General features: G+C 38.1%; 1 protein-coding gene and 1 long non-coding RNA gene across 13 annotated transcripts in view; one reads left to right on the forward strand and one right to left on the reverse strand.

Annotated features, from left to right (window-relative positions):
• LOC124076022 (cell division cycle and apoptosis regulator protein 1) overlaps nt 1-22231 on the reverse strand; it is a 194266-nt gene that overhangs the window by 110775 nt on the left and 61260 nt on the right. For all 12 annotated transcript variants that reach the window (XM_058577940.1, XM_058577943.1, XM_058577941.1 and 9 more), the window contains one exon: nt 4013-6275. In XM_058577940.1, the coding sequence (XP_058433923.1) occupies nt 4013-6275 (2263 nt within the window). The remainder of the gene's footprint in view (nt 1-4012; nt 6276-22231) is intronic.
• Nucleotides 1-22231, forward strand: part of LOC124076021 (uncharacterized) — a 133821-nt gene that overhangs the window by 59245 nt on the left and 52345 nt on the right. The window lies entirely within an intron of this gene.

A 22231-nucleotide genomic window follows, 5' to 3' on the forward strand; every position in this document is an offset into this window, starting at 1 on the left:
ACTTAACCATTGAGCGACATCCCTAGTCCTATTTTGTATTTTGTTTAGAGAAACAGTCTCACTGCATTGCTCAGGCCTCACCTATTTACTGATGCTGGTTTTGAACTTGTGACCTTCCTGTTTCTGCCAGGATTACCAGCACTGCCCAGCTTTCTGTGGCTTCTTAGGCAAGGTACATAGATGAGATCTTAATTTATTGGGCATCTAGAGCACTAGTTGTTACTACTGATCTAAAGCAGGGGCAGTTTTGCCCCAGGGGCAACATTTGGCAATATCTGTAGACATTTCTGGAAGTAATAATTTGTCAGGTATGTGTGTTAGTCCTGCACACTAGCACTAATATCCAGTGAATAGCTCCACAGGCTGAGACAGGAGGATCCAGAGTTCAAAGCCAGCCTCAGCAATGGCAAGGTGCTAAGCAACTCAGTGAAACCTTGTCCTTTTTTTTTTTTTTTAAATATTTATTTCTTATTGTAGTGCTGAGGATCGAACCCAGGGCCTTGCAAGGGCTGAGTGCTCTACCGCTGAGCCACAACCCCAGTCTCCCGAAACTGTTTTTAAATAAAATACAAAATAGTACTGGGGATATGGCTCAGTGGTTGAGTGCCTGCCCCTGAGTTCAATCTACTGCCCCCCCCAAAAAACTAGAAACTTGACCCAAATTTGTTGTAGATAGGGCAAGGAAAGTATTATTTTCCTTAGCTAATGCTAGGTGCTCCCCCCAAAAAAATCAAATCCCACAATGCACAGGACAGCCTCCTGTGTTCTAAAATGCTGATAATTAGGGCTGGGATATAGCTCAGTGGTAGAGGGCTTGTTTAGATGCACAATGCCCTGGGTTCAATCCCTAGTACCACCAAATAAATAATAGTGTTAAATTTGAGAAACACTAGACACTTATTACTCCACTTCACTAGAAAATAATGCCCCTGAAGGAAAGCCATTACCCTGCCTTACTTGATGATCCTACTTGGTCATCCTACACATGTGAGCACAGTACCCTCAGAGGTAAACGATTAGACATAGATGTGACAGTGTATACCATAGTTTAATACTTGGTTGTGACTGGTTACTTTGCATGAGGAAAGGGTCTTGAAAAAAAGATCACCATCTATTAGAACCATCCATACAATTAAACTAGACTTGTACAGGTTATGTATTGATTTTTTGAATTGCTGGCCTTTTTTCCATTTGTAATTATACACAGAAACACATTCTTCCTCTTATTCTTTGGATTGTTGAAGAAAGAGACAGTGGAAATTATAAGAATGGGCTCTAGTTGACACTGCCTGTCTCCTAATCCCAGTTCAGTCACTTTCAGATTGTGAATATCTCTGGGTCCCAAATTTCCTCATTTGTAAAATAGTAATAATTGATAATAAGTATTCCCTATGCAAGAATGTTGTGAATTTTAGAAGGCATGGCATAGAACCAGACTCATAGTAGGAGCTACAGATGGTGAGCCATTTACCACTGTTAGTCTAAGAATCTCTCTTGGTTTCAGCCAGGCATGCCTGTAATCCCAGCGGTTTAGGAGGCTGAGACAGGAGGGTCAGGAGTTCAAAGACAGCCTCAGCAATTTAGGGGGGCCCTAAGCAACTCATCCAGACCCTGTCTCTAAATAGAATATAAAAAAGGGCTGAGGATATGGCCAAGGGGCTGAGTGCCACTGCGTTCAATCCCTGGCAATGAATGAAGACCTCTATGTTTCAGTTCAACTCTCTTCAGACTGTGCAGTGCTTCCCAAAAGAGTGTACCCTGGCACACAGTTGTAAACACAGTAGCCATCTACAAATGAGTCACATGCCCAGCCCTTTTTATTTTATATTTTGAGACAGGATCACAAAGTTGACATGGCTGGCCTCAAATTTGTGATTCTCCTGCCTCAACTTCCCAGATTCCCTGGGATCACAGGGATGTACCATCATGTCCAACATTTGGGCCATAATTTAAGTGATACTGTATTAATAACTAAACCTATTTAGATGGGGTTCAAAACAAGTTCTTTCACAAATTCTGTCCTGTTACAATTCTATAATCACTGAAATAAGGGGTTTTAATGAGAAGATTAAGAAACTAGGGGCTGGGGATGTGGCTCAAGCGGTAGCATGCTCGCCTGGCATACGTGCGGCCCGGGTTCGATCCTCAGCACCACATACAAACAAAGATGTTGTGTCCGCCGAGAACTAAAAAATAAATATTAAAAAAATTCAAAAAAAAAAAAAAAAAAAAGAAACTATAATGACATGATCTATTTAATCTCTTTTTTCCCCCATCTATGATTACTGATTTTCTCTACCTTTAGTAAGGAGGTTGAAATCAGTGGTGCTTTACCACTGAGCTACAACCAGTGTCTGGATAAATTGGTTGGCCTGAAACTTGAAATCCTCCTGCCTGAGACTCCTGATTCACTGGGATTACAAGCACACATCACCACACCCAAGCTCAATGGATTTGTTATATTTGAGTGCTTACATGAAATTTGAATACAGTGACTAATCAATATAGGATTGATTAGTCACTGTATTCAAATTTCATGTAATCAATATAGGAGTCAAATTAAGCTTTCACATGATTCAAATGCTAAGCAAATTTCTCAAGAACTACTGAAGAATCTTAACCCTAGCAAGACTTTTCTTAATTTTTTTAAGTTGTAGATGGATACAATACCTTTATTTTGTTTATTTATTTTTTATGTCGTGCTGAGGATCAAATCCAGCACCTCAAAAATGCGAGGCAAGCACTCCACTGCTGAGCCATGACGCCAGCCCTACACCGGGCCTTTTAACCACAGATAAAAGTAATTGTTAAGTCCCATGTAGTGGTGCATGCCTATAATCCCAGCAATTCGGGAGGCTGAAGCAGAGGTGTTTAAGTGGCCAGCCTGGGCAATTTAGTGAGACACTGTCCCACTACAGAAAAGTAAAAAAAAAAAAAAAAAAAATGAAGCCTGGTGTGGTGGCACATGCCTGTAATCTCAGCAGCTCAGGGAGGCTGAGGCAGGAGGACGGCAAGTTCAAAGCCAGCCTTAGCAATTTAGCAAGGCCATAAGCAACTAGTGAGACTCTGTGTAAAAATAAAAAATTAAAAGGGCTGGGGATGTAGCTCAATGGTATGCATCGTTACTAACAATGCCTAGTACTAATAAAAAAATTATTAATTTCTCAATATTCTCTTTCAATGACTCCTAAGGCACAAAATATACTGTGACCCCCCCTACTAGGACAAACTTATCCACTGAAATAGAAAACTAATATCTGCAGAATAAGTATTAAAATACATTAAAACTCAAAAAGATTTATGAATTCTAAAAGTAACTAACATAAAAGAATTTCTTAATACCTGGATACACATTTTCAATTGCAAAATAGAGAAGCACTAGAACCTGGCTGAAAAAGAATTAAACCGTTCTTAAGTAGATGAGACTTTGTATAGTTATTTGTTAAGTTCTATATATTCTCTGTATGCACGTACTAGCTAACCAGAAAAAGTTTTTAATGAAATCCTCGTAAGTCAAAATTCTTCTAAATATTGGGAGAACAATTAGTCTTTAATAAAGTATTAAAGAAATCCTTCTTCGGCTATGACACTAAACTTGAGACCTTTTTTTTGATGCTGTTCTGAGGAATCTAACCCAGAATCCTTTACCAACTTCCCAGACCTTTTTTATTTTGACATAGGGTCTCACTAAGTTGCTGAGGCTGACCTTGAACTTGTAATCCTCCTCTCTCACTCGCTGGGATTATAGGTCTGTGCCATCATGTCCAGCAACTTGAGACATTTGCTTGGAGAGAAAGTTTACCTTTACTTTTCTGCACTATGAGTTGAAATATCTGTCTTTTCTCAGCAGAATGGATTAAATGTCTAACAGAAAAATGGGTACAGAATTATTTAGTCCACCTTACCTATGGGGGAAAGAATACTATTCAATGAATCAGACAGGATTCATCGAGTCTGTCAGGATGTGTGACCATTTCTGCAGAAGAAAGAACACATCTACACAAGCACTTACCAAGACAGTTGCAAGCCGGAGCTTCTGATTCTTTTGTTGCAGCCGCCAGCTTTTTTGCAGGGTTACTAAGAAAGTTCACGGCATTATTAAAACTTGTTTGTACACCATCTACCATTGAAAAATCTAATGTTTCAACACTAGATGAACAGACCGTCTCTTCAGTTTTGATAGAAACCACTCTAATTCCTCCTGAACTTCCTGCATTTACCTTCCTGAGAATATGTGCAGGGTCTGGTAAGGGTGTCTCATAACAGACACCAGGCAATGTTGTCAGTCTCTGATGCACAAGATGCTCTTGAACATCTTCTTGAAACTGTGTTTGGTCATCAATAGCCATCACATTAGCACACTGGTTAGGTGGAAAGGAGGCCAGGGGCAAAAGATGAGCTTTCTGATTGACATTCACTGTTGACTGTACCTGAGAATTACAAGCTTTGTCTGTAAACTGCTGCCCATCAGATTCTGTTTTGTTAGGAAATAATGGGAGAGAATCCAATGGTTCAACCTTCATCATTTTTTGCTGTACTGATTCAGTGTATCTCTCAAATTTTATCTGAGTGAGTGGAGGAAATAATTTTTTCTGTTGTAGGGATAAACTGGCTTGAGTCAGTGGTTTGAGTACTTTACCAAAATGAGGAATTTTCCCCAGCAGAATAGGAAAATCATGTGACCCAAATTGACCAAATCTTTGAAATTTGGATGCTACCCAAATATCATGTAACTTACTATACTCATAGGACAACTGCTCCTGCTGCTTCTGCTCGTTTTCTTGACAGTTTATAGCCAGAGGCCTCTTTTTCCGACGATCTCTTGATGGGATAGATTTTGTCTTTTTCTGGGTTGTGTTCTTTCGCTTTGGTAATGATGGAGCTTGATTATTTTGCACACTTGGTGGTGGTTTCTGTTGAATTGTGCCCTTCTCCTGACTAATTTTTTGCTGCACGTTATATGGAACAATGCTGGTTGGGGTACTTTCAATATTCTTTTCCTCTGGTTTTACATAGTTGAAATTAATGATTGATGCAAGTTGTGTTAATTGTGTTGCAACATCTTCTTCAATTTGACTGTAGGATACATCTTGACTTGATGGATCATCTTTTGAATTTAAACTTTTATTACTGTCCAATAACTGGTTAGATTGCTCCAATTTATTACTTCTTGGCGACAAGTGAGGCAAGTCACTAGTTCTGCCTTCCAATGCACTTTTATTGGTATCAATATTAGATGAATTTGATTTTGGGGAAAAAAGGGAGTCTGAATTTGATACTTTTGAATGTTCATGTGGTTCTGCAGATGCTTGGTTAGTGGCTGAGCTGTGCTGTGACTTGGACATGGTATTTTGGCCATTGAACACTACTGTGTTGCATGAACTTTCCTTTTGGAGAGGTGGACAGTTATGAAGGGTTGGTGAGTTTGGGTCATTGAGGTCTTTTGTTACAGAATAGAGGATAACTTTGTAACTATTACGGAAACAAGCTGTTGTCTGATCTGTTTCTTCATCCTTCTCTGACTTCGATGGTGAAGAATTCTCTGATGGGGTTTCTGACAGTTGTGTGAGGGCCTCTATGGCGACCAATTGTTCTATAGTTAAATTCCTATCTTGCATCATGGATAAAATACATGATGTAACTGGAGACCCATCTTTTGTTTCTTTACGTGGTATGTTCTCAGGAGGTTTTGGTTGATCACCTTCATTGTATGCATTAGTATGAGTATTTAAGTTTGCAGAATTTTCAACGAATATGCAGTTAAAGCCAGGCTGTGGGAAGGGTAACATATGACTCTTCCCCTTGAGATGACCACCACTTGCACTAGAAGGAATAGAGCTCATGGCATTGTTATGATTGGCAGTATCTTTCAAAAATTTACAGGGATTGTTTTCCAATGACTTATCAAATTCTTCAATATTAAATTTGTTAAATGACACATTTGTTTCACTTGGTAAACACTGTACATTTGTAATGCCATTACTTATTGTTGGTACAAACAACTTAGGAGGTTTAATTTCTTCCTTATCATCTTCAGAGTTTTTTGATTTTTCAGCCTCTGTTACACTTTCTCCTTTGACCTGATCTGTTAAATGTATTTTCTTGTTTTGTGTCCACCTCTCCACCTTGATACCTGTCATGCTTTCTTCATTTTTAGTTACATTTTCAAGGGGATGTGTATTCAATTCCAAACTCTTTTCTTCCCCATAACCACATCTGCTGAATTCCATGGATTCTGACTTCGGGCCATTTACTGATTTGTTGTCAAAATCTACCTGTAAAATAAATACAGAAATTACCCGTATTAACTACTTAAATATCAAAGTTACAACAAAAGGAACTTTATAATTTAATATCAACGAAATGTGAAGTCTCTATGGATATAACCTAAAAGATTATTATTTCTGCCTTTCATACATTCAGATAAGTCATAAAATACCAAAAAGTAGAATACAGGATGAGAGAAAAAAAATTAGAAACTATCATAATATCATGCAGATTAATGTCAAAACTTCATGTCTATTTTCTTTTCTCTTTGGTAGCATGGATTAAACCCAGAGGCACTTAACAACTGAGCCAAATCTCCATTACTTTTTATTTTCAATTTTCAGACAGAGTCTCACTTGGTTGTTGTCCTCAACAAATCTTTGTTGCTTTGAACTTTCAATCCTCCTGAGGTGCTGGGATTCTAGGTATGTGCTACCACACACAGATCAAAATCACATGTCTTCTAAACAAACATCCATTCCTTTTTCCATATGTAGTTATAAAATATTTAATATTGGCTTCATTCAATGGGCAATATCAATCATTTAAATTCTAATTGAATTGACAAAAACCTTACATACAAAAACAATACAAATCCTAATTGTTGAATTTTCACAAAATGAATAGTGATGTACCCAGTTCTTAAGCAAGAAACTCCTCTGTCCTGTCTTCAATCAGCCTTCAACAGATAAATATTGTCCAGGTAAGTAAGATCATAGACTTCTTTCTTTTCTTTCTTGGTACTGGGGAGTGAAACACGGATTCTTTGACTCTGAATTACACCCCTTTCCTTTTCATTCTGTATTCTGAGACAGGGTTAGGACCTCATTAAATTGCTGAGGCTGGCCTTGAACTGGCAATTGTCCTACCTCAACCTCCCAAACTTCTGGGATTACAAGCATGTACCACTGGACCCAGCACATCATAGATTTCTTATGCTTATTTTCAAAGTTTACATTATACTTTTGAGATACATCTACCTTGTTAGGTATACTTATACTCCATTAATTCTCACTACTGTAATTTCTACACTGACTAACCAACAATTTATTACTCAATACAACATACATAAACTACTTAGCATTTCAGAAACCCTGAGTTCCATATTCAGCAATGTAAAATAAATTTTTTATAAAAATTAACCACTGAGCAAATGCACTGTGTAGTTGATAAGTTAACAGACTTGGGTATATCTAGAGTTAAAAATATCTGGGGTTTTTTTGGTATGTGTGTGGTATTACAGATTGAACCACCATGCCTAGCAAAAGTTATCTCTTTCTTAATACTAGAGGAAATTTTGATTCCAATTCATAGAATACAACAAATATGAATTCTAGTCAAAATAAGCATCAAACACAAACATACACACACAGAGGTATTGGGTTTTGAACCCAGAGGCACTTTACCACTGAGGTATATCAAAGCCCTTCTTATTTTTTTGTTTTTAGATAGGGTCTCACTAAGGCTAGCTTTGAACTTGTGATCTTCCTGCCTCAGCCTTCCAGAGTCAATGGGATTACTGGCATGCACCACTGCTCCAAGCACTACAATTTTTTTGAAACAAAGGTATTTGTTTAAAAGGAAAGAGGTTTCAGGATAAACAGATGGTCAGTTTGCCAAAATAGACATGGCTTATATCAGAGTTCAGAAAACTTTTCCTGTCAAGGATAGAGAATAAACATTTTGGACTTTATAGCCCATACATCTCCATTACAACTACTCCTGTTATAATGGGGGGAAAAAACAGCCAGATAATTTGGGAGAAAAAAAAATGTGGCTCTATTCCAGTAAAACTATTTATGGAAACAAAAATGTGAATTTCGTGTAAAATTTACAACACCTACAAACACAAAGATGAGTAAGGAAAGATAGTCCTCCTCAATACATATAAAATTAATAGGCTGAGGACATAGCTCAGTGGTAAGAGTACTTGGCTGGCACACTAGATAAGACCCTGGCTTTGATCACCAACACAAGGTGGTGGGGGTAGCATGGGGTTTGACACCTACAAAGTAACAGTAATGAAATAAACAAGTGCAGATATGATGTTATCATCCCTTTTCTTGTGAGACCCATGAACATTTATCTAGCCCAGATGAAACACCAGTAAGATAAAACCAAAAATGCTAACACTACTTATATCACTGCAAAATGGAACTGAAAATGGGGAGTTTCATTTTTCTTTTTTACAGATATGCATATCTAAGTACACTGAGGATACATTGCCCAACAATGATATATTGAAGTTCTTTTAAGAATTATGTACCAGAAGATCTTCATAACAAATTCATATTAATTAATGAGTTGAATTAAAAACAGCAGAACTTTGTTACTAAGCTTATTCCATCACTTTAAAACACTAGGTGCCATAGATCTGTAAATATGTGAAAACATGCCTTGACACAGCCATCTATTAAAGTAAGACTTAGAAAACAGTTTTGTGAGCAGGTCGCTATGGCACAGGAGCTACAGGAGGCTGAGGGACAAGGACCACAAGTTTAAGGCCAGCCCAAACAATCAAGTAAGGCCCTAGGCCCCACAAACAAAAAAGGCTGGGGAAGCAGCTTCATGTTAAAGCATCCCTGGATTCAATATCTTATGATATACACAAAATAAGTAAGTAAATACATATATAGAAAACAGGTCGGTGGATTCCATTTTGGTGGAAGCCAATTATATTTCCTTTTTCTGTTTTCTCAAAAGTAACCACTGAATTACAAAAGCATTCTATTAAATGTGTGTGCATGTGTGTTCTTACATGGTTAATCTTTTTCTGATACCTGCTGTTTATATTGCAACTGGGTGCCTATGATATCTCTGTAGGGTGGGGAATTCAAGTTCAGGTGTGGTCAAAAGTTAATAATCTAGGCCTGGCATGATAACTCAAACCCAGTGATTTGGAACGCTGAGGCAGGAGGGATCTCAAAGTTTGAGATGTTGACAATTTATGGAGACCTTGTCTTCAAATTAAAGACAAAACAAAAACAACAGGGAGAGGACTGTGGTTGTAGCTTAGTGATAAAGAGTGTTTGCCTAGCATGTACAAGGCCCCAATACCACAAGAAAAAAATAGTTAATTATAGAAAAATAATTTTGAAAGGAAGACTCAGAGTGTAGCTGAGTGGTAGAGAACTTGTACAACATACATGAGGACCTGAGTTCAATCCTGAGTACCAGAAACAAAAATAAAACAAAAAGAAGTAAAACTATTTATTGGCAGTGACAGGATCAAACCCAGGGCCTCATGCACACTGCATGAGCACTCTAACACTGAACTACATCTCAAGTTCCTGAGTTTTGCAATTTATCCTGTAACATAACAATTTCAAATTTGAAGATTTATTGTACTGTTAAAATTGTACATAATGACAGTGTATTTTATATAAATAATATACATGTAAAAGCATTTTATATATATATATATATGTACATAATGTTTTGAAGGTTATTATAACAAATGATTAAATATATCCAAATGTTCATTTATAGGAAGTAGATTGTGATGCCTACATAGTACTATGTAGCCGCAAAAGAGTAAAAATATTTCCATTCCTATGGGCTGGGGTTGTGGCTCAGAGGTAGAGCACTTGCCTAGCAAGTGTGAAGCACTGGATTTGATCCTTAGCACCACACGAAAATAAAAAGGTATTGTGTCCACCTACAACTAAAATTTATTTTCAAAAAATTTATTTTAAAAAAAATTTCCCATTGCTAATATGCAAAGTTGTCCAGGATACACTGGTACTTTAAAAACTGAGGGCTGAACCCAGCGCTGGTTTGGCACAGGCTTATAACCCCAGGTGGTAGGAAGGCTGAAGCAGAATAATTGCAAAACTGAAAAAAAAAAAAAAATTAAGCAGCTTAGCAAGATACTCCCTCAGAAGAAAAGAAAAATTGCTGGGGTTGTACTATAGTGATAGAGGGCTTGATGTTAGATACTGTAAAAAAAAGGAAAAAGTGAGTCTGGTAGGGGAAGGAGAAGCAGCTTGGGAGTGAACACTTGATTAGCAAGCTGGGGTCATAGGGTTCAATTCTCAGCACCAAAAATAAATAGAACATAAAGCCTGTGTAATAGAAAAAAAAATTAAAAGGAAGGGCTGGGGGATATAGCTCAGTTAATTGGTAGAGTGTTTGCCTCCCATGCAATCCCTAGCACCGCCCCCCCACACACACACACATACAAAAGAAACTATTACCTAGTATGCAGAGAAAAAAGAAAAAGAAATACTAGTTGTCATGTTGACAGTAGGAAGGTTAGAAGCAAGAATACATAAGAAAAATACATACTTTTAGTTGTAGTTGGACACAATATGTTTATTTTTATATATTTTTATGTGGTGCTGAGGATCGAACCTAGAGCCTCACACGTGCTAGGTGAGCGCTCTACCACTGAGCCACAACCACAGCCCAGAAGCAAGAGTTTTTCATTTTTATTTCTTTTTGGTAGTACTGGGAAATTGAACCCAGAGGCATGCTAGGAGAGAGCTACACTCACAACCCTGTTTAATACTGAAATAGAGCTTTCTAAGAAAACCAAATTTAAAAGCAAAGGAAAGCTGGTGTGGTGGAACATGCCTTTACTCCCAAGAACTCTGGAGGCTGAGGCAGGATGATGCAAGTTCAAGGACAGTCTCCCTAATTTAGCAAAGACCTTAGAAATTTACCAAAACAAATAAAAAGGGCTGGGAACATAGCTCAACAAGCTTCACTGGGCTACATTGCCAATACCCACAGCCCAGGCCCCCAAAAGGCAAAGGAAAGATTAAGCAGGTACCCAAAGGGTTACCTAAAGATTCTAAAATGAGAAGAATTCTAAAATGAATACGTGGCTCCAAAGCCTCAAGCAGAAGAATCACAAATCCAAGGTTAGTCTCTGAAACTTACTAAAAGCCCGTCTCAAAAAAAAAAATAAATAAATAAACTGGCTGCAGTGTTGCACGCCTATAATCACAGTGACTGGGGAGGCTGAGGTAAGAGGATGAACTCCAAGTTCACTGCTGGGCCCAGCAACTTAGCAATGTCCAAAGCATCTTAATGAGACACTTGTCTCAAAATAAAAAATAAAAGGGGCTGGGGATGTGGCAAAGCACTCCTGGGTTCAATCTCCAGTACCAAAAATATAAAATGAACGTCTAAGGCAAAACCAAAACCAAAACTATCTTTCAAACTAAACCTGCAAAAAAGATACCTCATTTTCCATGATCAATTCCAGCCACTTACTTTATCAACTTTTCTTATCCCAATATTCTTTCATCTCTCTCTACTCTGTCCATAATCAGCAGCTGAACCCACTTAGTTGGAGTCAAAGAAAAGTACAAGATCTTCACTCACCCCACCTTCTGTGACTTTTCTATGCCTGGACCTTCTGGGAGCTACAGTGGAAACTAGAGAAGTTTCCCACTTCCCCTTCACTACAGGTTTCTTTTTTATTCACTACAGGTTTTTTTTTTTTCATGGCAACACCCAACAAAAACTCCACCCTAATCTAGCCACTGGATCTTTAAATCCAAAGTCCTTTATTAACTCAAGGGTGGAGTGAAGGGAGGCTGGAAGAGGGGCAGTATGTTAATAGAGAAAAAGGGTTCTAAAGCATAGACAGTGTAAATTGAAATATTGATTCAAAATCTAGAATCAATATTTCAAATATTGATGCCGGGCCATACGCCTGGCATGCGTATGGCCTGGGTTCCATCCTCAGCACCACATACAAACAAAGATGTTGTGTCCGCTGAAAACTAAAAAATAAATATTAAAAAAATCTCTCTCTCTCTCTCTCAAAAAAAAAAAAAAAAGAAGAAGAAGAAGAACCTAAATCTGCACAACTTTGGCAATCATCCTAGCATCTTCCCTTTTTATTCAAATATCTTAATGACTTTCTCAGTTGTCAAAGTCCTTAGATACTATAGACTTGGTCTTTATAGAATAAAAAACCCTAAAGCCTTGGTGTTCCCTAGAGCTTCACCCACACTTCAGGTCCCCTATGTAGGTGTGTTTTCTCCAACCTACCCCTAGAGGACTCCAAAGTGAAGTCTAATCCTTTTTATTCTTCTGTCTTCTCAAGATCAGTTTCACCCATTTGCAAGGTTAACAGCCCTCTACAGCATTCCCTGTGTTAATCTTTCCACCTTTTTTTAATGCCTTAACTGTTCCATTATACATATATGATTTTTTTCATTCTTTCTATTTATTTTTTTTTAATTTTTGTTGTTGGTTGTTCTTGATTTTTCTTTTCTTTTCTTAGATAAATCTAGATAAATCCCACAGGGTGGCCCTGAACTTGAAATTCTCCAGCCACAGTCACTTGGCCTGTTATATATATATATATATATTTAAGAATATGGGTTTTGCTGGAATCAAACAAGCGTTGAGTATACTCCCAGTTTCATGCTTTATACCCATATATCCTAGAGCAAATCCTTGCTCCAGGTTTTCCCCCTTTTTCTTGAGAAGGGGGAGGTGGGTGGGTACAAGGGATTGAACTTAGGGGTGCTTTACCACTGAGCCACTGCCCCAGCATTTTTATTTTGAGACAGAGTCTCACTAAGTTATGAGGGCCTCACTAAATTGCTGAGGCTGATTTTGAACTTGTGATCCTCCTGCCTCAGCCTCCTTAGTTGCTGGGATTATAGGCCTGTGCACTATGGCTGGTGTCCAATTTTTGTTTTGAATATAGCCCTTGCTGCTCTGTCACTGCAATTTATTTTTAAAATGGACATTTATTTCTCTTCCTCTCTCCCTGCTCCTCCTTATTGTCTAATCTCTCCCACTCCCCAATCTCAGGAGAAACTCAACCATTCTTCCTCACCCTAGGCAGAGTTATCTGTCCTTAAGCATACACCTACCCCAAGGAACAAGTAATTCAGACTTTGGGGATGGTATCAGAAGATCACTGACAGGACTATCACCCAAATTAACAAGTGAATTACAACTTCAGGGTAGAGAAGACTTGGAATATAGCCCTTGAATGATCTCTCTAAAATCCCCCCAGTTCCTGTGGATGGGCAGAACCACTGCTTTAGGAAAAGCAACAAACCTTTTTCCTTTTTCTCAAAACCCTGTCTTCATTATTGGATTGGCATGGGGACAAGGACAGACCTTTCCGCAATCCTAATATAAAGAAGATTCAGCTAATGGTACATGCCTATAATCCCAGCAGTTTGGGAGATTGAGGCAGGAGGATAGCAAGTGTGAAGACATTCTGCGCAACTTAGTGTGTCCCTGTTTGAAAATGATAATAAAAAGGTCTGGAGATGTAGAGTGGTAGAGTGGTAGAGTGACCCTGGGTTCAATCCCCAGTACCACAAAAATACATACATAAAAATAAAAGGGGCTGCAGTTGTGGTTCAGTGATAGAGTGCTTGCCTAGCATGTGGAGGCATGGGTTCAATTCTCAGTAATGAACATAAATAAATAAAAACAAAGATCCATTCACCCCTCCCACCCCAAAAAAAGCAACAATGCAGGAGAACAATTACAACAAGTTCAATTTGGTACTAATTAACAAAGTTTAAGATTACAATGGACACTTAGAACAACATAATTTTTTTTAGTGGCTTCTTAGATTATGGGAATTATTGTTCTGAACTCAATGCCTTTTTTTTTCCTTTTTTTTTTTTTTTTGGGTGGTGCTGGTGCCTGTGAGGCAAGCACTCTACCAGCTGAGCTATATACCCAGTCCTCAATGCTTTTTAATTCAACAATTTGTAAAAGTACATTAATTCTGAGTAGTGGCACAATAGCACTGCTCATCAAAATACTAGCACCTTATATCCAAAGTCAATATATTCAGAGAGAGTACATACCAAGTTATTCAGGAAAGTCAGCAAGTTTAGAAGCCTATATGGACATTGATCCTGGAGGAGGTAGTAAAAGGTCAAGTTTTTCTTGGACTATAACCCTCATTATTTCTGGATATCCCTCATGTTTTATCTTTTTCCTAAAATTTTCAATTTATAATTAGGAGATATTCGTATTTAAAGATGTAATAGTAGAAGCAAACAGTAAACAAATTAAAACAACTACATATTCCATGGGCTGGGGATGTGGCACAAGTAGTAGCGCACTAGCCTGGCATGCACCGGGCGCTGGGTTCAATCATCAGCATCACATAAAAATAAAGATGTTGTGTCCACCAAAAACTAAAAAATAAATATTAAAAAATTCTCTCTGTCTCTTTAAAAAAAAAAAAAACCTACATATTCCAGATTACCTAACTCAGTGACAAAATTTCAATCTCACTAGTTTTACAAATGCAACTTATATAGACTCACCATAAAAGACAAATTCCCAAGACCCAGTTTATTATTGTTGTTATTATTATTATTATTTTTAAAGAAAATCTTGGTATGTTGCCCAAACTGGTCTTTAACTCCAGGCCTCATGTGATCCTCCTGCTTTAGCTTCCCAAACTAGCTAGGGTTAATATAGATATACATTGGTATAGGTATAAATAACACCAGCCCCAACCTCCATATTTTGTTTTCTTTAATTTTGCATTTTTAGAGATCAAACCCAGGGCATCCCTCATGCTAGGGAAGTGCTATATCACGGAGCTATCCTCACAGATCCTGAAGACCCTGTCTTTAAAAATATACCTGCACAGCTTCTTAAGATTTCTAGAAATTCATTCCCAGACAAATCCTGTTTTCCACTAAGGTTTGGTCTCTATCTCTCCTGTCTGGAATGCTCCCCAGATTAAAGATAATGTTCCTGGACCTTGCCTAATTCCATCCAAAAGGTCATTAGATAAGGAGTTAATTCTTAAACAAGGCATCAAAGAAAGGTTTGGACTTTCCATAATGCCCACAGGACCTTGAGTCTATAGCCAGCCACCTTCTCCTTAAAATCAACTTTCTCCTTAAAGAGAAAAATAATGTCCTTTTCTATCTTGGCTTTCTAAGAACATAGGCTCCATCAGCACTTGGCTGGTGATGATGTGCACAGAGGTGTTTACACAGAAAAGAAAAATCAGAGAGCCAAAGTTTTGAGATCTATAAATCTTCCTTTCCTGGCTTCATTCCTACAGAGTATAAGAAACTCAAGTCTTATCTATCTTAAGCAAACAAAATTTTTTTTTCTTTAAACAAACTTTTTTTTTTGGAAGCTCAGTGACACAAGCAATTGATCACTTCTACTGGGGGGGGGGGGGCGCGAAGACAGGAGGATGGTAAGTTTGAGGCCAGCATAACTTTCCAATAAAAATTAGCTCCCACCCTATGCAACTACATCATTTGATAATTAATCATCTCCAAATAATTATGTAATGACCATCTGTCCATCGAGCTTAATAATAATCCACTATAATTAGATATTTTTCCCCACCACTATATTAAAACTGCTCAAGGTTCACCAATGTCCTGGGGTGACAAATTTAATGAACTTCCAGATTTTAGAAAACCAGATTTTAAAACAGCCCCTGAATGGTCCCCTTTGTTGACATGCCTGACCCCCACCACTACCTCTACTCAAGTTGTAAATATTGGAATCCAGGTGTGCTTTCCCAGTGAGCTACATTGTAATCTCTTTTTATTTTTTGAGACAGGGCCTTACTAAATTGCTGTGGCTGGCCTTGAATTTAAGATTCTCATTCCTCAACCTCCTAAAAAGCTAAAATTTCCGGATGGTGCCAGCCCAGAATGCCATGCTTCCTCCAGTTTGGTCCAGAGGTAAAAACACCATAAAGATTCAAAAACTAGGTAGGCGAGTGGGCATGTGGCTCAGTGAGGGAGTCCTGGCTTAGCATGTTTGAAGCCCTGGGTAGGAAGGTAAGTAGAAATGTAGGTAGATTAAGACAGAGGGGGGAAAAAAGATAAAGAAGAAGAAAGAGTGAAGCTGGGAAGGAAGGAAGGGGGAGGGAGGGAGGGAGGAAGGAAGGAAGAAAAGAAAAATAAAAATTTGAACAGGTAAGGTAACTTCAAGAACCACCATTCCCCAGAGCAAAGCAAGCAAGCCCTACAATTGCAAATTTTACAGACTTGCCACATCAGTATCCCCACACCAGCTCCTCCCAACATTCTTGCTGAATGCTCCCTGGCTATTTTAAGTAGCTTATTGGAAGGAAAAACTTCAACCTAGAATGCCCTTTATTTAGCCTTTAAACCCTCCCTCCTCTAATCAGCCCCAAATGGCCCTATTCATCTCTCCAGAACTGGACAAAAGGTAACCAGAGAACTCTGTCATTTCTTAACCAGGCTCACTCAGATAAAACTAAACACTTCTTCCTTTACTATTTCTACACAGATCTTTATCAAATCAATTGAGTACACTTACTTGTTTGCAATGCCTTCTCCACAATCTGGACTTTAGTCCCTAGAGGTCAAGCCTTGGTGGTTGTTCTCTAGGCTCCAAATTGTTTTATTTGGGGTCTAAGAGGATATTAGAAAATAGCATGGAATCCCAATAATGGCAAGATTGTGTGGAATGCTCTTATCAGTAAGAAATTTAACATTAAGGATGTTACTTTGTACTTTCCAAAGGTTCATACCTACAAATGACAATTGCTGACTTGAGATAATGGATATAGTAATGTTTATTATAGGATTCTCTAGATCTGTTTGGAAATTTTTTAATAAAAAAATTGGATGTTTACTTTATTTTAATTTTATTATTATTTTTTCAGACTAGGGATTAAACCCAGAGGTACTTTACTGCTGAACTGCATCATCAGGCCTTTTGTTTTGGGACAGGGTCTCACAATGTTGCTGAGGGTCTCCCTAAATTGCTCAAATCTGCTATTCTTCTGCCTCAACCTTCCAAGTTTCTGGGATTACAGGCATGTACCACTGTACCAGTTTTTATTTTAATTTTTAGGTGCTGAAGATGATTTCCATTTTAAGCATACATAAGTACATGCTCTACCACTGAGCAACACTGCCAAGCCTTGGAGTTTATCTTAATAAACAAACAAATAAATAAATAAATAAATTGAGTTTAAATGGGGAAAACACATAGACTTTCCACAATGGCTCAAACAGGAATGTTTTTAAACTCTATATGAGTGTTCAAACATTTGTAACAAACATTGCATTCTTCATTTTGTTTTTTGTACTAAGGATTGAACCCAAAGAAACTTTACCACTCACTTTATCCACAGTCTTTTTTTTTTTTTTTTTTAAGACAAAGCCTGCCAAAATTGCCAAGACTAACCTCAAACTTAGGATCCTCCAGATTCAATCTCCCAAATTGCTGGGACTATAGGCATATGCCACCACCCACAGCAGTTCTAGTCTTTTATTGCCCACTTCAAAAATGTCTCAAGACCTAAGCATTGGGCTAGGTGATTAACTCAGTGGAAGAGCAATCACCTAGCACACGTGACACACTGGGTCCCATCCTCAGCACCACATAAAAATAAATGAAATAGGGCTGGGTTTGTGGCTCAGTGGTAGAGTGCTTGCCTACCATGTGTGAGGCACTGAGTTGGATTCTCAGCACCGCATATAAATAAATGAATAAAATAAAGACTCATCAACATAAAAAATTAAAAAAAAAACAAATGTAATAAAGGTGTGGTATCCATTTACCACTTTGAGGTGAGGGGTAGATATAAGGATCCCTAGGCTGACTCCATCACCCACCATATTTGAGACAGTATACAACATCCTTCTCCATAACTAGGCCTTCTGGTCTCTTTCTAACTAGGTGGCAGAAATTTGATACAATAGTCCTGTTTCACCTGGCTCCTTAGAACATTCCAATCATGAATATAGTTCTAGTCTGTTTTTTCAACCGTTTATTCCCCCAATAACTACAATTTCATCTTATTGTCTCTTGTTATTATACCTAATCATTGAAAATATTTCCAGATTTAGACTACTTATTAATAAAACTATGGACTGAATAAATATATTTGCTCATGATCTATTTGGTTTGCATTATAAGAACAAACATTTCAATACTAAGCAAGAATGAATGAATAAAGATACTATGGGCCCAGTGCAGTGGCGAAGGACTGTAATCCAGCAGCTCTGGAGGCTGAGACAGGAGGATTCTGAGTTCAAGGCCAGCCTCAGCAAAGGTGAGGCACTAAGCAACTCAGTGAGACCCTGTCTCTAAATAAAATACAAAATAGGGTTGGGAATGTGGATCAGTGGTGCCCCTGAGTTCAAAATCAGTAACCCCTCCTCAAAAAAAGATACTATGGTATGTCTACCCTATACGATTCCATGCAGCCAATCAAAATACTATGTACTAAAATGGCGAATAGTTCAAACAAATCGTGGAAATAGAAAGATGAAAAAATGTACGGAAAACAACTTCTGTGTTTGCAGAAAAAGGGGTGAGGATTGGTATATACCTAAATGTACACCTAATATATGAAAAGGCACAGAAGACACTGGTTATTGGGTGACTACAAGGAAGGACAGAAGTGGAGGAGAAAGCAGTATTTTTAATTTTCAGCACTTTTCTATTTTCTATTTTTTCAACTGATATCTGGTCCTATTATAAAGACCTAATAAATTCTACAAGCATAAAAAGTTGTTACTAAATTCAGGAAATTATATCCACCAAATTCTGACATTAAAAGGCTTCCCATAGCTGGGCACAGTAGCACTTGTCTATAATCCCAGTGTCTCAGAGGCTGAGACAGGAGGATCATGAGCTCAAAGCCAGCCTCAGCAACTTAGAGAGGCCCTAAACAACTTAGCAAAGTCCTGTGTCAAAATATAAAAAAGGGATGGGGATGTGGCTCAATATTTAAGAACCACTGGGGATTCAATTCCTGGAACAACAACGACAAAAAAAAAAAACTTCCCATAGCTAGGTACAGGGGATACCTGTAATCTGAGCACCTGTGGAAACTGAGGCAGGAGTATTGGAAGTTCAGGGCTGGCCTCAGCAATTTGGCAAAACCCTGAATCAAAATAAAAAACAAAAGGAGTTGGGGATGAAGTTCACTGGTAAAGCTTTCCTGGGCTCAACATCCAGATTAAATTTTCCATGAAAAGATGTTTGGTTATATTAATTATAATAATAATTAAAATAACATGATCATGTTTAAACTGTCATACTGAAATAAAATAAGCTGTGTGGCAGAGCGCTTGTCTAGCACATATGAGGGACTGGATTTGATTCTTAGCACAACATAAAAATAAAGGCATGCTGCCCACTACAACTAAAAAAATTTTTTTTTAACTAAAAAAAAAAATCTACAGCTGATATGCTGTCATGGTTCAAGTTTAAATTTTCAGAGGGGGCTGGGGTTGTGGCTCAAGTGGTAGTGCACTTGCCTGGCATGCGTTTGGCCAGGGTTCGATCCTCAGCACCACATAAAAACAAAGATGTTGTGTCCGCAGAAAACTAAAAAATTAATATTAAAAAAAATTCTCTCTCTTTTTTCTTTTTTTTAAATTTTTTTTTTTTAAAGAAAGAGTGAGAGAGAGAGAGAGAGAATTTTTTTTTTTTAATATTTATTTCTTAGTATCGGGCAGACACAACATCTTTGTTAGTATGTGGTGCTGAGGATCAAACCCGGGCCGCATGCATGCCAGGCGAGCGCGCTACCGTTTGAGCCACATCCCCAGCCCTCTCTCTCTCTCTTAAAAAAAAAAAAAAAAAAAAAAAAAAAATTTTTTCAGAGGGCAATAACCAAACTTTAATATGTACACCCCTAAATATACTCTATCATTTACATTTCTCTGGGAAACTTTTGTTCATCCTTTGGCTTTCATCTTCTTCCTTTTTTTCTTTTCTTTTTTTTCCCCCCACACTAGATATGGAAACCAGTGGTGCTTTTACCAGGAAGCTACATCCCTGATCCTTTTTATTTTCAGGTAAAATAAAAATAAAATAAAATGCTGAGGGACGCTGGCCTCAAACCTATAAATCCTCCTGCCTCATCTTCTGAGCTGCTGCGACTATAGGTATGCACCACCATATTTAGCAAATTAATTTTTTTTAACCTTTATTTTATTGATTTGTATGTGGTGCTGAGGAGGATCAAACCCAGGACCCAACATGTGCCAGGCAAGGGCTCTATCTCTGAGCCACAACCCTGCCCCTTAAATTAATTTTTTTAAAAACACAATCTGCATCTTTTTTTCTTTCTAGTACCCTACCCCCCACCTCTCTGTTTCTTTCTTTCCTGCAATTGGGGACTGAACATAGTACCTCATGAATGCCAGGCAAACTCTCTACCATAAAGCTACATCCACAGACATTCCATGCCCTTTTGTTTTGTATGTTTATTTTTAGGTGGTGCTGAGGATCAAATCCAGTACCTCACAGGTGAGGGGCACGTGCTCTGCCACTGAGCCATAACCCCAGCCCTTCCATGCCCTTTTATTTTATGTTATATCATTTAATTTACTTTATTTGGTACTGGGGATTGAACCGAAGGAGACACTACCACTGAGAAACATTCCCAAATCTTTTTTATGTCTTATTTGGAAAAGGGGCTTTTCTAAATTGCTGAAACTGGTCTGAATCTTTAGATCTTTGTGGCCAAGCTTCCTGAGTAGCTTGGATTACAAATAAACACCAAAATCAAGCTTGCATTATTTCTTTTAGATGTCCTCCATATATTTACGTATTATTTTAAATTCACTTTCCTTTCTTTATTTAATTCCCTGGCCCCCTCCACTTTTTTATGTGTACTAGGTTAAATCCAGAGTCTCACTCCAGCCTTTAATAAAATCCACATTTCTTGATTTATCAGAATAACAATAAAAGTTGGATACAGTGGCCACACCCAAGTTACTTTGGAGGCTGGAGGCTGAGGCAGGAGGAAACCAAGTTCAGGACTAGCCTGGACAAATTGAGAGAACTTGTTTCAAAATAAAAAGTAAAAAGCTGGGGATATAGTTTATGGGTAGAATACCTTGGATTGAATCTCCAGTATGGAAAAGGGGGTAGACCACAACAGGTTGAGATCACAGTCCAAAAATCAAGAGTACAAAAACAATCAACAAGTTGGATACAGTGTTGCACACCTGTAATCTCAGAAATTCAGAAGGCTGAGGCAGGAAGAGCACAAAGTTGAGGCAGGCCTCAGCAATTTAATGCGACTCTGTCTCAAAATCAAAAATAAAAGGACTGAGGAGGCAGGCGTAGGGTAGTGGTGCACACTTATAATCCCAGTGGCTTGGGAGCCTCAACAACTTAGCAAGACCCTAAGCAAATCATCAACATCCTGTCTCTATATAAAATATAAAAATATAAAAATAAAATATAAACAGGCTGGGGATGAAGCTCAGGGATTAAGCACCCCTGGGTTCAATCTCTGGTACCAAAAAAGAAAAATAAAACAAAACAAAAGCCTGGCAATGCAGCCTAGTGTATAGTACCTCTGGCCTCTATTGCCAGTTAAAAGAAAAAAGTAGGTGTTGGGGATGTAACTGAGTGGCAGAGACCTTGCTTAGTATGTTTGAGGCCCTGAGTTCAAACCCCAATATCACACACACATAAAGTCAGAAAGAAAAGAAAAGATATTATAAGAATATAATACCAGATCCATCTGGATGAGATGTGGTGAAGTGAACTGACCAAAACAAATTCAGGTTACAATGAAGGAAAAAGACTCTTAATAACAAGTATTTAGAATGTCATATCTTCTAGACTGACATTACTTAAGATAAAACACCAAAATATATGTTGCCATAATCTTTTTAAAAAATATTTTTAGTTACAGATGGACAGAATACCTTTATTTTATTTTTATGTAGTGCTGAGGATTGAACCCAGGGCCTCATACATTCTAGGCAAGTGCTCTACCACTGACATAACCCAGCCGCTATTGCCACAATCTTTACATATATTTCATACGGCAAAGAAAATGCCACTTATGAACATGAAACCATGCCAGGCATTGTGGCACAGACTTGTAATCCTGGGGAGGTAGGAGGATCACAAGGTCATAATCAGCCAAAGCAATTTAGGGAGACAATGTCTCAGAATAAAAAATGAGAGAGGGTGGGGGGTGGAGGGGGTGGGGCCTGGGGTTGTGACTCAGCAGTAGAGCAATCAA

The sequence above is a fragment of the Marmota monax genome, unplaced genomic scaffold, assembly GCF_021218885.2.
Source record: "Marmota monax isolate L192 unplaced genomic scaffold, Marmota_monax_Labrador192_F-V1.1 WCK01_AAM20220418_F8-fsc00019, whole genome shotgun sequence".
NCBI lineage: Eukaryota > Metazoa > Chordata > Mammalia > Rodentia > Sciuridae > Marmota > Marmota monax.